This window comes from Nothobranchius furzeri, chromosome 2 (genome assembly GCF_043380555.1).
Source record: "Nothobranchius furzeri strain GRZ-AD chromosome 2, NfurGRZ-RIMD1, whole genome shotgun sequence".
Taxonomy (NCBI): Eukaryota; Metazoa; Chordata; class Actinopteri; order Cyprinodontiformes; family Nothobranchiidae; genus Nothobranchius; species Nothobranchius furzeri.
In genome coordinates, this window is record NC_091742.1 from 15,861,281 (window position 1) to 15,879,559 (window position 18,279).

General features: G+C 47.7%; 1 protein-coding gene across 1 annotated transcript; it reads left to right on the forward strand.

The window, feature by feature from the left end:
- The first annotated feature begins 558 nt into the window (after window positions 1–558).
- Window positions 559–16,513, forward strand: kidins220b (kinase D-interacting substrate 220b). The gene is given in 34 exon segments (XM_070544539.1): window positions 559–695; window positions 2,197–2,355; window positions 2,655–2,753; window positions 2,937–3,035; window positions 3,112–3,210; window positions 3,299–3,397; window positions 3,833–3,931; window positions 4,017–4,214; window positions 4,294–4,326; window positions 4,328–4,393; window positions 4,575–4,673; window positions 4,768–4,866; window positions 4,954–5,131; window positions 5,203–5,338; window positions 6,018–6,050; window positions 6,154–6,234; window positions 6,236–6,318; window positions 6,384–6,549; window positions 6,611–6,762; window positions 6,939–7,228; window positions 7,308–7,448; window positions 7,555–7,795; window positions 10,207–10,295; window positions 10,432–10,573; window positions 10,656–10,821; window positions 10,895–11,073; window positions 11,257–11,492; window positions 11,841–11,933; window positions 12,309–12,338; window positions 15,288–15,350; window positions 15,352–15,426; window positions 15,504–15,602; window positions 15,673–15,903; window positions 15,979–16,513. Coding segments are annotated over 33 exon segments (4,515 nt in total). The 5' UTR covers window positions 559–695; window positions 2,197–2,223; the 3' UTR covers window positions 16,468–16,513.
- Window positions 16,514–18,279: the final 1,766 nt, after the last annotated feature.

The window sequence follows — 18,279 nt, forward strand, 5'->3', positions numbered from 1 at the left end:
AATAATAATGCAGAAAATTAAAATTCACAAACTACTTTCAGGATATTCTTGTTTTAAATCAGGAACAAAGGAATGAGATTAAATATCTTTTGAGTGTCTTGAACAGAAGAGAGAGGTGTGTAAACAGCAGAACTGATTAGAGTTTCTGACTGGTTTACCAAAGGTAAACTAGAGGCTCTGACTCATGACCTTCAGATTATGAGATTGAGCTGTGGACTGTTCCAACAAAGCACGTAAAGAGTGAATTTGACAATTATTTTAAACTAGAAGCCACGTTTTACAGTATTTACTAGCCTACTAACTTAGTTTTGTTCTAATTTTTTATTTTTTTTAATCATGACTTGATTGAAAATAAGTTTAGTTCCCAGACACTACAATTTACAAAAACGACCATCGAAATAAACATCACTGGTGAGAGTTATCGTTTTACCGGAAATGGTCGTTTTAAACTTTTATTTTGACAGGGTTAGGCAGAAGTGCTGGCCGTAGATTGGCTAACCTGACGCGGGGGCGGGCTATGATTGGCTGCGCTGTTGTTCTCGGCTCTCGGCTTTTATTCTTTCTGATCAAGATGGCTGCTGCGGTTGTCCGGGATGGAGAATGACCGAATGCTTTCATTTTAACACAGGCCAAGGAGAAGCTCTGAAACCCGCCCGAACCCGGACCGTTAAACCGAATCTAGCTCTTATTTAAAGGTAAAGCCGCTTCTGTTCCCTCGCCTCTCCGCTAGCATCTTTTCCTGTCATCGATTAATTATCGATCCGTCGGAGTGAATCAGGTCCCCTTCATGTGTTGCTATGTGACGCATTCATGGCTGAAGTCTTCAGATTCAGATGCTTTGTTGGGTTTTTGTTTGAGCTGCAGGCGGTGAAAGAGTGAATGGGTGAATGAGTGGATCTGTCCGACAGCATGAAGGTTATTGCTGCTGTTATCTGACGCAGGTTTAATATTTACACTTTATGAACCATAAACGCGCCTGTTTATGCTCCGGGTTAATACTGAGATTAAAGGACTTTAATATTAAATTGCTGCGAATTTATTTCATGTTTAAATGTTAAATATTTAAGCTGGTGTTTTTCTGCTTTCGAACATTTATTTATTTTCTCATTCATTTATTATTTGCAGTCTTTACTCAGGTGTTTCTAAAATCATGTCATTTCTAAAATGAATGAAATTAAAATCTCTAGATTTGATGTCAACAGTAAAATGTGTTTATCGACATGTTTTTTATTTAAGAGACACAATAATTTATTTCTGTTAACAGAATAAAGAAACAAATTACAATCAAATTAATCCTAAAACAGCTAAAATTAGTTCAGAAGATTGTTTTTCTAGCAGACTGCTTTGTGCTGTTTATTTTGATTATTTATAACGTTAGCTCAAACAAAAGGTTTTAATTCTAACGTAGAAAATCAACCCACGTTCTAAAAAAGGGAAAAGAAACCCATTTCTGTGCTGGGAGGACCTAAAACACCTCCTCAGCTACAAAAAAAAAAAAAAAAAAAAAAAAACAAAAACCAGATGGACACTTCTTGTGTTTCCAGGAGTTCTAACCTTCTTGAGACCGAGTGGAGAACAGATGTAGAAGGTTCCACAGGGTTCTGCAGGGAAATCCTTGCATGCTAGATTTCGATCAGGTTGAAAGAACAGTTCTACTCAGACATGATCAGGTCTGGTTTTACCCCAGAACCGGTCCGGACCCGTCTGTGGTCTCCTCCAGGTCTGAGTCGGACCTGATGTTCAGCCATCAAGGACTTGCTTAGAGGGGGTGGGGGTCATGTGTTCAGCATCAGCATCACTTTAGGGAGGTGTCGGGTGGTTTGTATTTCTGGTCTGGATCAGAACCGTTCTGTGGATAGTGCTCGTGTTGTTTGGATAAAGCCGGAGCAGACCTGATCCTGTCATCTACGTTCACCCATATGGAGGCTGTTGCCATGGTGACGGCTGCACATCTTTATGAAGTGGAGGGTAAAGCCTGTTGAAGTCCATATCAGCGGGTGGGCAGAACCCACAGGCTGGTCCAGGGTCAGTTCAGGTTAGACTTCAGTCAGAGTTGAGTCTGCAGCAGCAGGTTTATCTCAGCAGCACAGACCCCAACAGGCTCCGCCCACCACTCGGAGTGGAGCCCCCTACAGGCTTCAGAGGTTGTTACAGATGAACAGCTTCCCTAAAACCCTCCTGTCCCCCGTCCTCCAGCAGGGGGCGCATCAACGGACCGCAGACATGGACACCACTACGTCCATCAAGATGACCACGCTGGCCATCCAGAACCTGTTCAGCTACGTGGAGGAGGAGAACCTGGCCGCTCTGAAGGCTCATCTGGACCGCTTCAAGGAGGTGGACGGGCGCAGCGACGTACGTCCAGATAAATACGGCAACATCAGAGAGACCGCAGGAAAATAAACAACAACCTGCTTGTCAGGATGCTAAATTATTATTTTTATCATAGTTCTTCTTCATCTGCCCTTTTAGATGAATATAACTGTAATGATTTATTTATATTTTGTCATGTTTATGTATGTTTTACTAGGTTGCTTGTGTTGTTTCCAGTATTTTATTATTATTTCTCATCTTTCTGTTTTTGCTGAGCTGGACGTTAATGCTGCTACATTTTTAAAATTAGGTTTTTATTTATTAGTTTATTTTGTTTCCAGAATGGTCAGACGCCTCTGATGCTGGCGGCGGAGCAGGGCAGCCTGGAGATCGTCCAGGAGCTCATTAGGAGGGGAGCCAACGTCAACCTGGATGATGTGGTGAGTAAAATAAGCGCACCCACACCTCCATCCCTCAGAAGTCATTTTGTCTGACTTCCATTAAACAAACAGACTCGTTCCCATTCACCCCACCCCCTTCCTTTCTGGGACTCTGTGGTTGCTAGGAGACAGGTGGGATAATGGCTGCTGTTTCCGTGGTAACGTGGCCTCTGTGTGTTACAGGATTGCTGGTCGGCACTGATCTCTGCAGCTAAAGAGGGTCACTTGGAGGTGGTAAAAGAGCTGCTGGAGAACAGCGCCTACATCGAGCACAGAGACATGGTGGGTGCAAAGCTTCATGGGAAATGTAGTCTAAGCTATAGAAAAACATCTGTGGTGTTTTCTGGTTGTGTGACAGGGCGGCTGGACGGCTCTGATGTGGGCGGCTTATAAAGGACGTCTGGAGGTACTCAAGCTGTTGCTGGAGCACGGCGCTAACCCCAACACCACCGGACAGGTGACACACTCAGTCAGGATGCGTGTGCAGATGCAGGAACACACTTGGATGTCTGATTCTGATCTCCTCCTCTCGTCTCTCTGAGCAGTACAGTGTCTATCCCATAATCTGGGCCGCAGGTCGAGGACACTCGGAAATCGTCAAGCTGCTGCTGCAGAATGGAGCCAAAGTCAACTGTTCAGATAAGGTGACACAAAACAAAACAGGCTGACTGTGTGAGGTTACAACACAACATAATCAATTCCTTGTATACACCTCTCTGTCATAAGTGGCTGCCATCCACCTGGAGCAGCAGAAGAGTCATAATCAGTAGGAATCCTCTAGAGTCAGATAGAAAAACCAACCAAAACACCTCAGAGTGAGAGGAAAATGACTCAATAAATCCTCATTATTATTACTATCATCATTGTTATTATCATTATTATATTATTATTATTATTATTAATATTATCATTATTATATTATTATTATTATTATAAAATACAAAACACCTAAGAGCTTTCAGAAGAGGCACACACTATCTAATCAAATAAAACAGTGTGTGTATGTGTGTGTGTGTGTGTGTGTGTGTGTGTGTGTGTGTGTGTGTGTGTGTGTGTGTGTGTGTGTGTGTGTGTAACAGTATGGTACCACGTCTTTGATATGGGCAGCCAGGAAGGGACACTATGATTGTGTGATGCACCTGCTGGAGAACGGCGCTGACGTGGACCAGGAGGGGGCGGTACGTACTCTCTCATGGTCCAGAACTCAGAACCGGTTGGACCAACCATCTCATCAGCTGATAACTTCTGTTTCCCGGTCTCTAGAACTCTATGACGGCTCTGATCGTGGCCGTGAAGGGCGGATACTCGGAGGTGGTGAAGGAGCTCCTGAAGAGAAACCCGAATGTCAACATGACCGATAAAGACGGGAACACGGCGCTGATGATCGCCGCCAAGGAGGGACACACTGAGATCGTCCAGGACCTACTGGACGCAGGAACGTACGTCAACATTCCTGACCGGGTGAGACGGACACCAGAATGACACGTCCACTAGAGGGCGCTGCTGCAGGCGGGACTTAACGGTGTCCTGTGTGTTACAGAGCGGCGACACGGTGCTGATCGGTGCGGTGAGGGGGGGGCCACGTGGAGATCGTCAGAGCGCTGCTGCACAAATATGCCGACACTGACATCCGAGGACAGGTGAGCTCATGGAGCGGGCGTCGATCCATACCAGGAATCATTTAACCTGATGATCGATTACGTTTTAATCTGACCTGCTGCTGAGATTGTCGCCCTAATCCTAATCCTAACCTCTGCTTCCTGGCGACATTTAGATGTTCAAGAGACGAGGGGTTTCTCACGATGCGTCTGTCTCTTTCAGGAGAATAAAACGGCTCTTTACTGGGCCGTGGAGAAAGGGAACGCCACCATGGTGAGGGACATCCTGCAGTGCAACCCCGACACCGAAACCTGCACCAAGGTGACACCTGAACACACCCTCACCTATTCGCTCTCCTCTTATAAGTGCCGCCCACTGGCAGAGAACAATCGGGAGTTTTTTTATTCCACTTCAGGACGGCGAGACGCCGCTGATCAAAGCAACAAAGATGAGGAACATCGATATCGTGGAGCTGCTGCTGGATAAAGGAGCCAAAGTGTCGTCTGTCGATAAGGTAAGAGCCTCGCCGGAAGCAGAACCAGAACCAGTTCAGACCTCCTCCGGGTTTAGAAGGTTCATCTTGCTGGTTCTGTTTGTCCAGAAAGGAGACACGCCGCTCCACATTGCCATCCGCGGCCGGAGTCGCCGTCTGGCTGAGCTCCTGCTCCGAAACCCTAAAGATGGCCGCCTGCTGTACCGACCCAACAAGGCTGGAGAAACGCCGTACAACATCGACTGCAGCCACCAGAAGAGCATCCTCACACAGATCTTCGGAGCGCGTACGTTCGTCTCTGTTAGTCTATGTGGTGTTACGCCTGTGATGTGATGTGACATGCCCCGCCCCCTGCAGGTCACCTGTCCCCCACAGAGACAGACGGGGACATGCTAGGCTACGACCTGTACAGCTCGGCCTTGGCCGACATCCTGAGCGAGCCCACCATGCAGCCGCCCATCTGTGTGGGTCTGTACGCTCAGTGGGGGAGTGGCAAGTGTGAGAGAATAGAGATGACCCCCCCTCTCTTTCTTTAATTTATTTGACTTCATTCCATTTCACTGCTAACCTTTTAGAAGTTCATTATAGCTCGACTTCTCCCTGTGGACTGTTAATGAGTAAACGATGTAGTAACAACATTTCGCCACAAGGGGGCACAACGAACACAGTGTGTACTGCTGCCCCAACGGTTCAACGGTTAATTCAGTGCTGGACTGTTGGAGAAGACGCCGCTCATTGCGCTCTCGTCTGTGTTAACAGGTAAAACGGCACAAATAACACAATAACAGCAATGAAGGAGATTGGGTAGAAGTCCGGGGTAATGAGGGGAATGTTGGCCGTCTATCCCTGTATGTTTGTTTTGTAAAATGTTAGTTTTATATGGTAGCGTGAGTAAGCTAACAGCTAAGCTAACTTTTACCAGTTGTACCAGGACTTAGTGATGCTGCTATAAATGTTGTGTGCTTGAAAGGAGTGAGCTGTATCTGACTTGTTTTAAGGTAAAGCTAAGGATGTGAATGTTTATGTTAAGTGTTAAACGGTTCAACGGTTAATTCAGTGCTGCTTGACTGTTGGAGAAGACGCTGCTCATTGCGCTCTCGTCTGTGTTAACAGCCAAAGTTGGAATAAAACCCGCAACAAAACACACTGACTATTCATTCATGTGTGCAACACAAGTCCTTCCTGCTCAAGAAGCTGGAGGGTGAGTCTGCGTGCACACACACACACACACACACACACACACACACACACACACACACACACATACACGCACACGCAGGAGTTAACTACTGCTCCTCCTCAGATGAGATGGACTTTCGCCGGGCAGCAGATTGAGCCGTTGTTCCGTTTCTCCTAGGTCATCGTCTTCCTGTCTCTGCTCTTCTGCGGCCGTCGTCCTCGGCTTTAGTGTTGACCCGCTGTTCGCCTTCGCCGTCTCCATCAGCATGCTCACCCTCATCTACCTTTTCTTTGGTGAGATGTGACCCCACCCCCCCCACCCAGCCCACTACAGGCAAACTAATCTGAGTCTTCTGCAGTTCTCGTGTACTTCGGCGGGCACATGGAGGGTGATAACTGGGCATGGGCGCGGCAGCTCAGCACCCGTCTGGCTCGGCAAACCAGATATTTGCAGCTGCTGCTGAAGCTGATGTTCATCAACCCGCCGGAGCTGCCGGTGCAGAGCACCAAGGCTCTACCTGTCAGGTAACACAGAGATGCTCATGGGGAACACGTAGAAACAACGCTCAACTGGTTTCTCCGACAGGTTCCTGTTCACAGACTACAACCGTCTGTCCAGCGTCGGAGGAGAGACGTCCATGGCTGAGATGATAGCGACTCTCTCAGACGCCTGCGTGAGAGAGTTTGGGTTCCTCGCCACGCGCCTGTTCAGAGTTTTCAGCACCGAGGAGACCAAAGGTAACAGATGTGGGGCGTGGAGCTCTGGAGATCCTCACGGCTCCGCCCTGGGCCTGGTTGTGGTTGTGTAGAAGTTTGTCACCCAGCAGGGGACGTTCTAGTCCCGCTCGTGTTTCTAGCTGTGTTTGATGAACGCTCTGAGCCCTGCAGCTTTTCTTCTGTTCTTTTTCCTGCAGGTAAGAGCGAGTGGAAGAAGATCTGCTGCGTGCCGTCCTTCTTCCTCTTCATCTTTGTGCTGGTCTGCCTCATCAGCGGCATGGTGCTGCTGGCCATCTTTAAAGTGGACAGCGAGAACCAGAAGGTGAACGCCGTGCTGATCGCCATCGGCAGCGTGGTCGGCCTCGCCTTGCTGCTGAACTGTAAGACGTGGTGGCAGGTCACGGACTCGGTGCTGAACTCGCAGAGGAAGCGGCTCCACGGCGCTGCCAACAGGATGCACAAACTGAAGAGCGAGGGCTTCATGAAGGTGAGCATGGCTGCAGGCTGTGTTTGACCGTGACCTTCTGACTGGCTTCAGCTGCCCTTCTGCTTCTTTTGTCCTGCAGGTGCTGAAGCATGAGGTGGAGCTGATGGCGAGGATGGCGAAGACCATCGACAGCTTCACACAGCATCAGACAAGGTTGGTGGTCGTCATCGATGGTCTGGACTCGTGCGAGCAGGACAAAGTCCTGCAGATGCTCGACACGGTGAGGAGACTTCTCCAGCAGGAAGTCCTCTAATCTGAGTTCATGTGGAGATAAAAAGCGCCAATGTTCTTCAGCAGTGACCCATTTGGTTCCTTCTGCCCCGCAGGTTCGGGTTTTATTCTCCAAAGGTCCCTTCATCTCCATCTTCGCCAGCGACCCTCACATCATCATCAAAGCCATCAACCAGAACCTGAACAGTGTCCTTAGAGACTCCAACATCAACGGACACGACTATATGAGGAACATCGTCCACCTGCCGGTCTTCCTCAACAGCCGTGGACTCTCCACCGCCAAGAAGATGTGCACCGCCGCTGCGCCTGCCAACGTGGACGCCGCCAACGCTGAAGGTTACGACTACAGACCCCCCCCCCCCCCCCGTTCCCTCCCATCACTTTAGGTCCAACTCACCCCAAAATTCCACTATCTCCGCTCCGGCAAGAACTCCGCAGCAAAAACGGTCCCGTTGTAGTCAATCAGAGCTGTTCCACCACTGCGGCCGTGTGGCGCACTGCGCCGCCCGCCGTTCCTCCATCTGGCAAAAATAGGATCGATTCTATTTTTGCCGGACGCCGGAGCACCTCCGCAGTCAATGGACAGAAATCACAACCGCCCAACAGGAAAGGGAGCGAGCACAACTTCCGTTATTTCACAATAAATCGATAAACAAAATGCGTTTTTTGTTTCATATGCACAGGTTTAACAACTTTTAACAACTATCAATGGCGGCTGAAGTTTAAATGCACAAAAATAAGCCATAAATACAGTTTCCACTGTCAAAGTAGTCACACTTTGTTGATCCAAACTCTGCTGATCTCTCAACACAAATGATGGGCAGATTAAACGGTTCATTTCGATGCTTCTCCCACACAACGGGTGTTTGGATCTAACTTCCGCGTTTATTGCTTGGACTGTATCGCAAGATCTCGAAAATCCTGCGCATGCCTGTTTGCGCACCTCAGGTCTCCACACCGGAGCGGAGCCGTTGTAGAGCGGGTACCAGTAAAAATTGAGTTCGGAAGCGAGCGGCAGCGGAAAGCGGGGGCGGAGCGGAGATAGTGGAATTTTGGGGTCAGTTCAGTTTTTTATAATCAGGACCAGAGTCGCCTCAAGGACCTTCATCCCATCACAGGTATGTTCATGAAGCCAATCAGTAAAAGGGTTCCTATATAAGGAACCCAGCAGGTTGCATCGAGTCACTGACTAGTGTCAGCGTCTTTACAGCAATCCTCATACTAAGCAAGCATGCAGCGACAGTGGAGAGGAAATCTCCCATTTAACAGGAAGAAACCTCCAGAGGATCCTGGCTCAGTATAAGCAGCCAGCCACGACTCACTGGTGATGGAGAAGACAGAGCTCATGCACGCACACACACACGCTCGTGCACGTGTGAGAGCCGGGGGGGGGGGGGGGGGGGGGGGGGGGGGGGGAGTGGGGTTGCACACTTTCTGCTGCTGTTTCTCACCAGAATCAGCTGATGGAGGGCTCTAGTTTGGTTGCGCCGTTCGTGTCAGCGGACACGGTCGGGGAGGGGGGCGGGGCGGGCCAAGGAAAGCTTTGCAGGCCGCCAGGCTTATAAAGCCCTGGGGGGAAACCCTGCTATTCGGTTGGGTCCATTTGCGTAATTTAAGTGCAGCAGATAAAAGTTCCTAGGCGAGTTTCCGCACAGACGCTGTATTGAGTGACGCATGATGGCTGCACGTGCCTGATTGTCGTTTAAAAAATGTGATCTGCAAATTCTGATCAAGGCCTTTCAGAGCGGATCGAACCAGCTGGCTGTCACTGCTGCTGGAGCTACTGCTGGACCCCGTAGATGAAGGGAGCGTCTCTTAGCCCCTCCCTCCCTTCTCTCACACTGTCGGCACGCAGTGGCTAAAATGTAAACAGACACGTCTGCTGAACTTCCCGCTGGGACAATTGATGTAAAGTTTTCATCCTACAACAAAAACACGGCGCGGAGGAAGTTCGTTATTTAATACGAGTTATAAAGGAGAACCTCTGGGCGGTGTGAGGGGAGTTTTTTAGGCTCGCTGCAGAAATAAAAACAGGAGCATCAACAGTCAAACACGTGTCTGTATGATCGTGACGCTCATAGCTGCACTAATAACCTGTGAAATAATTAAAGATGCTAGATCAGCACCTGTGATGACACCTGCTTCTGCTCGCTATAGGAGCCGCTTCAGACATGAAATAAATATTATATACCAGCAATTCATCAAACCCAGCTCTTAAAAGCACCAAACTGAATATGATGTTAGCGTACCGTTACACCCCTAATATATGTAGTGAAAAGAATTGGTCCAAGCACTGAACCCTGTGGTACTCCACAAGTAACCCTGGAGTATGAAGATTTGTCGTGTACGTTTACAAAATGAAATCTGTCAGACAGGTAGGATTTAAACCAGCCTAGCGCTGTTCCTTTGATCCCTACAGCATGTTCAAGTCTTTCTAAAAGAACCTTGTGATCAACTGTGTCAAAAGCAGCACTGAGATCTAACAAGACTAGAACAGACACAAGATTCTTATCTGAGGCCATGAGAATATCATTGTAACTTTCACTAATGCAGTTTCAGTGCACGAAATCCTTAAGTTTTCAGAAATCTGAAGACAAAATAAGTTTTTCATGGCTCTGTTCTTCTGTAGATGTTTATTAAAATGATCAAAAGCTTGTGGAAAAGCTGGAAACGTCTGTTTGGACCGCAGAGGCAGCAGATTCCTGCTGGAGACAAGTCATGACCTACTTCCTGTTTGTGTCCTGTAGGCTGGCACGAGGAGCTGGACAGGAAGTTGTCTCAGCACAGCCTGGGAGAGATCACCAAGTTTGGCAGCAAAACCACGCTGAACCGCCGGGTAGGGTGTGCGTGTGTGCGTGTGTGTGTGTGTAATAATTACAGTTTTGTCTGATGATTGGTCTCATTTCGTGTCACTGCCGTCCTGCTGTGGCTCAGCTGATTGAGGTCATGTGACCTGTGTTGTGTGGATGCAGGACACGTACCGGCGCCGTCAGGTGCAGCGTTCCGTGACCCGTCAGATGTCCTTCGACCTGACGAAGCTGATGGTGACGGAGGACTGGTTCAGCGACATCAGCCCGCAGTCCATGAGGAGGCTGCTGAACATCGTCTCCGTCAAAAGGTGATACGGGACTTCCCATCAGCCTCCAGTCCATCTGGATCCGTGACGGTCGATAAACCCGCCTCTTCCTGTTTTGTCCAGGTCGTCTGCTACGAGCCAATCAGATCAGCTTTAACTGGGACCGCCTAGTGTCCTGGATCAACCTGACGGAGCAGTGGCCCTACAGGACATCCTGGCTCATCCTGTACCTGGAGGAGACGGACGGGGTCTCGGACCAGACCACGCTCAAGTCCATCTACGACAGGTCAGAGGTCTCCTTCAGCTCCGGTCCCGGAACCTCCAGTTCTGTTCAGCATCTGGTGTGTCTCGTTCGTCAGAGTGTCCAAAAACATCCCCACCACCAAAGATGTGGAGTCGCTGCTGGAGATCGACGGAGACGTCCGCAGCTTCGAGGTCTTCCTGTCCTCGCGGACTCCTGTCTTGGCAGCCCGAGACATTCACACCTTCTTGCCGTGCACCGTCAACCTGGACCCAAAGCTCCGTGAGATCATCTCAGGTGAGACTGGCAGGCGAGTCTTCTGCAGAGGAATTAGAAGGATTAGAAGTTCGTGTCCTCCTACCTGTTTAACTGGGACAGATGTCTTTGGACTCTGGTTTTACTGATCCAGATGTTTTCTTTCCATTTCAGTTCCACTGTTTGGTTTTTTCATCTAACCCAGATGTTCTCTTCCTGATCCAGATGTCTGTGCCGCTCGAGAGCAGATGAATATGGGTGGAGTCACATACCCAGCCATCCCACTGCAGGAGGCCCAGCCCCGCCCCATCTCCGTCTACAGCCAGGTGTCGTCCACCTGTTCGCCGTCCGCCTCCTTCAGCGGACCCTTCAACCAGCCACCAGGGGGCGTCATCTCCCCGCAGCCTCACAGCAGCTACTACAGCGGGATGGCCGGCCCACAGCATCCCTTCTACAACAGGGTTAGTACAGGCCCCGCCCACTGCCTCCTCACCTGGTAGAGCTGTGACATCATCACATCATGTGATTGCATGCTCCTGGTTCAGTTCACTCCTCGTTTCTTTCTGCTTTGATTGTTTTGAGGGAAATTTCTGCTGACAGGCAGCCGACCAATCACCATCGAGCTCGGCTCTCAGGGCCAATCAGCTGATCCAGATGGAGCTGCAGCAGAGATTTCCTCCTTCATTTGAGTTGTTTACTTTTTCCATGTTGACATCTCCATGAACGTTGTTTTGATTTTCTTCCCCCCCCCCCCCCACCCCCCCCCCCACCCCACCCCTCTGCCATATTTTCCACACCACCTTTACCAGCTGCCACGCCCAGTCACGGCCTCCTTCCCACCACACCTCCATCATCTCCGCCCGCTTCCTAAAAGCACCTTCAGCAGAGACAGCGCCGCGCCCGTAAGTACGACGACCCGGAGCCGATTAATTGGGTCAGAACCTAAAAGGTTCTGGTTCATCAGCAACAGAATCACTGGAGGCCAATTTAATTTGGCTCATTTAGAAAATTTATTTAATTTTTTCATAATTATTTTCTCCAGAAACTTTGTGTTTTTCATTATTTGTAGTTTATTTAATCTGGAGTCATCATCACTGCCTGATGGTTTCTTCTGCTGCTGCTCCACTCGTTTGCTCCTCTTCTTCTGTGGTTTTTTGGAGTAACGCTCCAGGAAACAGCTGCTGATGTTTGTTTATAGATCAGACTCATTTCCTGTTTGTGTCTCGTGGCTCATCCTGCTGTTTTCATCCCTCGTCTGTCTGTCCTTCTGTCTGCAGTCTAAGAATTCATCTTTGAAACGGAAGCAGGTACTGAACCCTCCCTAACAAGTACTACATCTCCCAGCATGCACCCTGCTTGCACATCCTGTAGCCTTTGATCTTTTGCTGTGACGGTTTTCCTCAAACCCCCTAGAGCAGGAAAACGGTGCAGACTCCTGAGACTAGTGGGATCAGAAACTGGGAAAACTGGGAGCTTCTTCCCACCAGTTTTTTCAGAAGTCGTTTTTTTTTTTTTTGCCCCTCTCCACCCCACCCCCACCTCCAGGAAACAAAAGACCTGAGTCTTCGGCTGCATGTCGGAGCACAAACGGGATCACGGCTAAATAACAGGAATTGTCCCTCTGACTAGGGCTGCAACAAACGATTATTTGGATAATCGATGAATCAGATGGGGTCTCGACACGATTAATCGATTAATCGGATTACATGGGGACATTTGTAAAAACTGCTAGGGAAACGTTATTTTGTCTCCTTCCTTCACTTTATTAAACACAACATTATTAGAAAACTGTTCAATAGCAGAAAAACAACATGCCATCACCTAAATTGTCTTATAAGGTGTATAGACAGAGACCCTAAGCTACACCTATCTGTGACCTAAAATGCTTGGTCCAAGTTAAACAGCTTAAAGAGCAAGTCAACCCCTACCAGAGTCTAACTCCACTCCCACTTCATGTTTGAAAAATGCAACACATGCTGTTGCCTGGCAGACCGAGAGGGCGGAGCCGCTAACAAATACACACACACTCAGGCTCACGACAGCATTGTGACATCATAATGTACCAGTTTACATCATAGCATACTTCTCAGCCAATAGCGGTGGCAGATTTAAATTAAAATACAGTGCAGAGTTTTTACCTGACAACGGCACAACACCGCCAATTTTAGGCAGAATATTTAAATTTTAACTAAGATGCACTGAAGTGCCAAATTATTGACGACACGTGTCTGCAGCACGATTAGACACTCGTTTATTTAGTTTATCAGCAAAAAAAGTTTATTTGGGGGTGACTTGCTCTTTAAAGGCAATTCTCATCTGTTTTGTTTGATCTCATCTGTAGACATTTATTATAATTGGGGATGTCAAACAATTTTTAAATGTAATTAAACATTGGCTGTGAATTAATCAAAATTAATCACCATTTCCAAAAATGACTGAAAAAATACCAAATAAAACAAAAGTAAATGAATGCCACCCTCCTTGCGATGATGCCCTGGGCAACTGCCATAAAGTCACATCAAGAAATGCTGCTGATCATTCCAATGATCCCAAATAGACTCACATTAGGCCACATGAAAGCAACTGAACCCCAAAATATATTAACCAGTATATAACTGCACTCTCACACAACACGCCTGCAGCAGCAGTTAGGACTCCTCCCTCCCTTTTAAAAGCGTTTTCGCTTCTGAGGACATTGTGGTTGTAAAGCCACATGCTAGTGGTCTGGCCCCGGTGTGATCAACCAGTTTCTGCGGGAATGTGACGGCGGAACCGGTTGGCAGCTGCGCGAGTCCCCCCCCCCCCCCCCCCGCCTATCTAATAGCGTCGCGCTTACGATTTTATAGACTTGTTTTTACAAGCTTAGGGCATGTCTAGCCTGTGTAATAATCCGGGGCTTGGGTGAATCACTTTTGAAGTTTTTAACTTACCCGGACACCGAGCTCTCTCCTTCCTCGCTGATGATTCTGACATGCTTGCGTTTAAGATGCTGCATCATCACCGTAGTACTCCCGTGCCATGCTAAGTCTGACCTACAAACGTTGCAGGTAACGAATGTCTTCGCCTGATTTAACTGAAAATGCTCCCAAGTTTTTACTTTTTTTGGGTCTCGCTGCTTCTGCCATGTTCCTCTTCCAAACACCTGCCGGCTCTCCGGCCTGCGCGCAACGGCGGGCGGGAGGGGAGGGGGCTTTTGGAAGAGTTGTGCAACACAACGAATCTATGACGCAATTCGTTGCCAACGCTTTTAGTAATCGATTTTCATCGAATTTATCGATTCGTTGTTGCAGCCCTTCCTCTGACGAGCTTTTATTTTGGAGGAAACAAACTACCTGTAATTTAACAGCTAATGATGATGATTATTATTATTGTTTCTTTGTTCGGTTTCAGTAATAAATAAGTAATTAAACCCAATTTTAGTTTCAGCTTCGTTGTTTCCTATCGGAGTTTTTAATTCTGTTACTATCTGGGTCCAGACTGGTTACGGTAACTAACTAGTTATGGTAACTAACTAGTTACGGTAACTAACTAGTTGTGGTAACTAACTGGTTACTGTAACTAACTGGTTGCGGTAACTAACTGGTTACGGTAACTAACTGGTTGTGGTAACCAATTGCTTAAGGTAACTAACTGGTTGCGGTAACTAACTGGTTAAGTAACTAGCTGGTTACGGTAACTAACTGGTTGCGGTAACTAGCTGGTTGCTGTAACTAACTGGTTATGGTAACTAATTGGTTGCTGTATCAAATTGGTTACGGTAACTAACTGGTTGCTGTAACTAATTGGTTACGGTAACTAACTGGTTGCAGTAACTAATTGGTTACGGTAACTAACTGGTTGCTGTAACTAATTGGTTACGGTAACTAACTGGTTGCAGTAACTAACTGGTTGCGTAACTAACTGGTTATGGTAACTAACTGTTTGCGGTAACTAACTGGTTATGGTAAGTGTCAGTTTGAACATTTTCCGAAATTTCCACCATTTAAGAATTAATTCAGGTGATTCTGGAAATCCGTCAGAGGAAAACTAGTTGGAGAATAAAACCCGATGTTAGGATGGTAAAGGATTTCAGAATAAAGTTTCAATATCTTTTTTGTTGTTTTATGAGGTCACATCCTGGTTAACTAACTGAGTAACCAACCACTAACTATTACCAAGCAGATTAAAGCAGAATGAAAGAGTCACATCTGACCTGCTCTAAGTGTTGTAAGCTAATATCCATAAGCGTGTGTGCACGCGTGTGTGTGTGTGTTCAGGGTTCAGCCTCCATTGTGTCGGGTGCTCCCTCCATCCTCCTCAGCGCCATGACGACGGACTCCCATCTGTGAACGCGTGCGTCAGACCGAGGGTTTGGACCCGACCATGATTGGACAGTACACCGCCACCATCAGGAAGGTCGGCGAGACACGGGATGCGTGGAGGAGACCCGCTGGAACAGATGTTTAACGGGTTTGTTCTGTTCTGGTTTTCAGGCCAACGTGAACGGCCGGGTTCTGTCTCAGTGTAACATCGATGAGCTGAAGAAGGAGATGAACATGAACTTTGGAGACTGGCAGCTCTTCAGAGCCATGGTCAGCACCAAACAACCCTCAGCACCACATTTACTGCCAGAACCGGGTCTGACCCCATCTTCTGCTACAGGTTCTGGAGATGCGCCACATCGAGAGCCAGGTCCTACACGAGGAAACTGCCAGCGAGCAAGGCAGCATTGTGGGTGGCCCCGTGGAGGTGGGAAGGAGAGCTTTAGCCCCGCCCCACGCTGGCGCTGCCAACACTGATGGTTCGGCGATGTACAGCTTCAACCTGAGCTTTGAGGAGCTGAGTGGTGTCGGACTGGATGAGGCGCCGCGGAACGGAAACACACCCTGGATGGTAAGTGGCGTTCTGACCTCCCAGAACCAGGTGGGTCTGAGAGGACGGTTGTTTAGGTGCTCCGTGTGTCCTCAGGGCATCGCACACCGGACCGCCAGCATGACCAGTCTGAACTCCCAGGAGTCGTCCAACGACATCGCCAAGCTGACGGACAAACAGCAGGCGGAATACCGCAATGCCTACCAAGAGTACATTGCTCAGATGGCCCAGTTGGAACTGGGAAGCATCACAGAGAAACCCGTCCAACCACAGCCAGGACAGTTCATGACATCATCATCATCTGAAGACAAGAGCAAAGACGGCACTGAGCAGGATGGACGAAAATCCTTCAACAAGAGAAACGGCGCCAAGCCATTGGCAGACAACACCGACTTCCCCTCCAACGGCGACGGTCTTGACCCGATCACAGAGGAGGACGAGAAAGGAGACCACGGCTCGTCCAAGTCCCTGCTGACCCGTAAGCTGTCTGCTGAGAGGGGAGGGCTGCTCTGTGCAGCACCAGAGCTGCTCTGTGCAGCACGTCCCTCAATTACGCCCCGCCCCTATTTTGCATATTCTTTGTGACGTCATTACTCTTTGTGACGTAATCGCTCAGAAAAAATGAAACTTTTTACTGACTGGCTTAATAGACCCTTTTACTACCTACGTCATCAAAAGTTGCGCGCGCAGCCTGGCAACGAGAGTGAAGGCTTCCTCATTCACACTCGATACTAAAACAGCGTTTTAAACCCTTTGTTTTGAAGTTCTGAGCACATAAAAATGTCGGGTTGTTGCGTGTATGGATGCCGTGTAGGATTATCGTTGTAGGAGACTATTTTCATGATCTTTTCACAGTCGCGTCAGTTATACAAGATACGACTCATCGGTGATCTCTGATTTATAAATGGTTAACTAAACGTTTCAATTGCAGGTCAGCATCTACAAGCATTTCACTGTAAGCCTCCCGATTCTCACCCATCTGAAACCACGTATCGTTGCTTAACGTTCTGCAACAACGTTTCACTAGTAAATGTTTTAAGATTCACTTGAAGCCTTAAACAGCTGCACTTATTCAATAATTTCACTTTCTAAAGGTCGTGTAAACTAGGATAAAAGCTCTGGCTCTGTTTAGGGTCAAGCTTGGCCGTAGCTGCTTACGTAGCCACGATGAATTATATCTGTTTAGCTCTCATCTGTCTTATGACAAGACCTCTAACTTTGTGTTAACTAACAAAGCCATGCTTCCTCAGAAGATAAATTAGAATATAAGATCTAAGTTGACTATGTCTAATACTACCGAATGTAAAGGAAGTTTGAGCCGCTCCTATTGTAAATGTTACAGTGATCTGGGTTAGGATCTGGTCCCCTAAAGGGTTTCTTTATGTACACATTGTGTCTAATGGGTTTTTTTATGGGGGGGAGTTTAACAAATCCACCTTTGTATCGGAAAGGTGCAACGTCTGTGGGTCTGACGTCAAACTGCTTAGAAAATGTGGGCGTACCGGGAGTATTTAATTCAGTTTGTACCTTCCTTTGCCACATATTAAGATCTGATGCTGGACATTGCGCCTTATTGTCATATACTTTCTGAGGTACGTTTCGTATTTCCGTAAGATACTTCTCACGCAACAAATTGTTAGTCTCCTTTTCTACTTTCAATTCTGTCTTGGTTTCATCCAATTCCTTTTGCAAGCCATCTATTGTCATACCTATTTTAACTTCATTCATTTCTTCTATCTGCCGTTGTAGTTGTTTAAAATCTATACGTGACTTTTCACGCTCGTCCTGGGCTATTTTTAAGTCTCGACTGGTTTGCCACAGCTCATCATTCATAGCCTCACATTTCTTGGTTAGGTTTTGTATGGCTACGACTTTCTCCCTGTTGGCTACGGTGTCCTGTCGTTGTAAATCTGCATTTAGCTTTTGAAGACTATGGATTTCTTTTTTTGCATCCAATAAATCATTCTCAAATGATTGGTTCGATAACGTTGGTTACGTATTGTAACCCCAGATTCTATGAGTCTAGTCGCAGCCCTTAAGCGAGCTGCTATTGGAAGGATGATCTCCGCATCAGCCAATCATGAAGAGCTTAAATGTACGCCCACCAATAGTGGGCCCCCTCGTGGTATATAACCGCAGTGACCCCACTGCTCGCCTCCAATGGCTCTTACTCCATCATAACCAGTGGGGCCAAGTGGCTTAAGGGCTGCGACTAGACTCATAGAATCTGGGGTTACAATACGTAACCAACGTTCTATTTCGTCTAGTCTTAGCCCTTAAGCGAGCTGCTATTGGAATAAAGCGCAGCTGGATGGGTTTACGCCACACTGGTTAACACAACCAATGGACACACCCAATCAATCTCCTTTAGTGAGGGAGGTTCAGCCTCAGACCAGG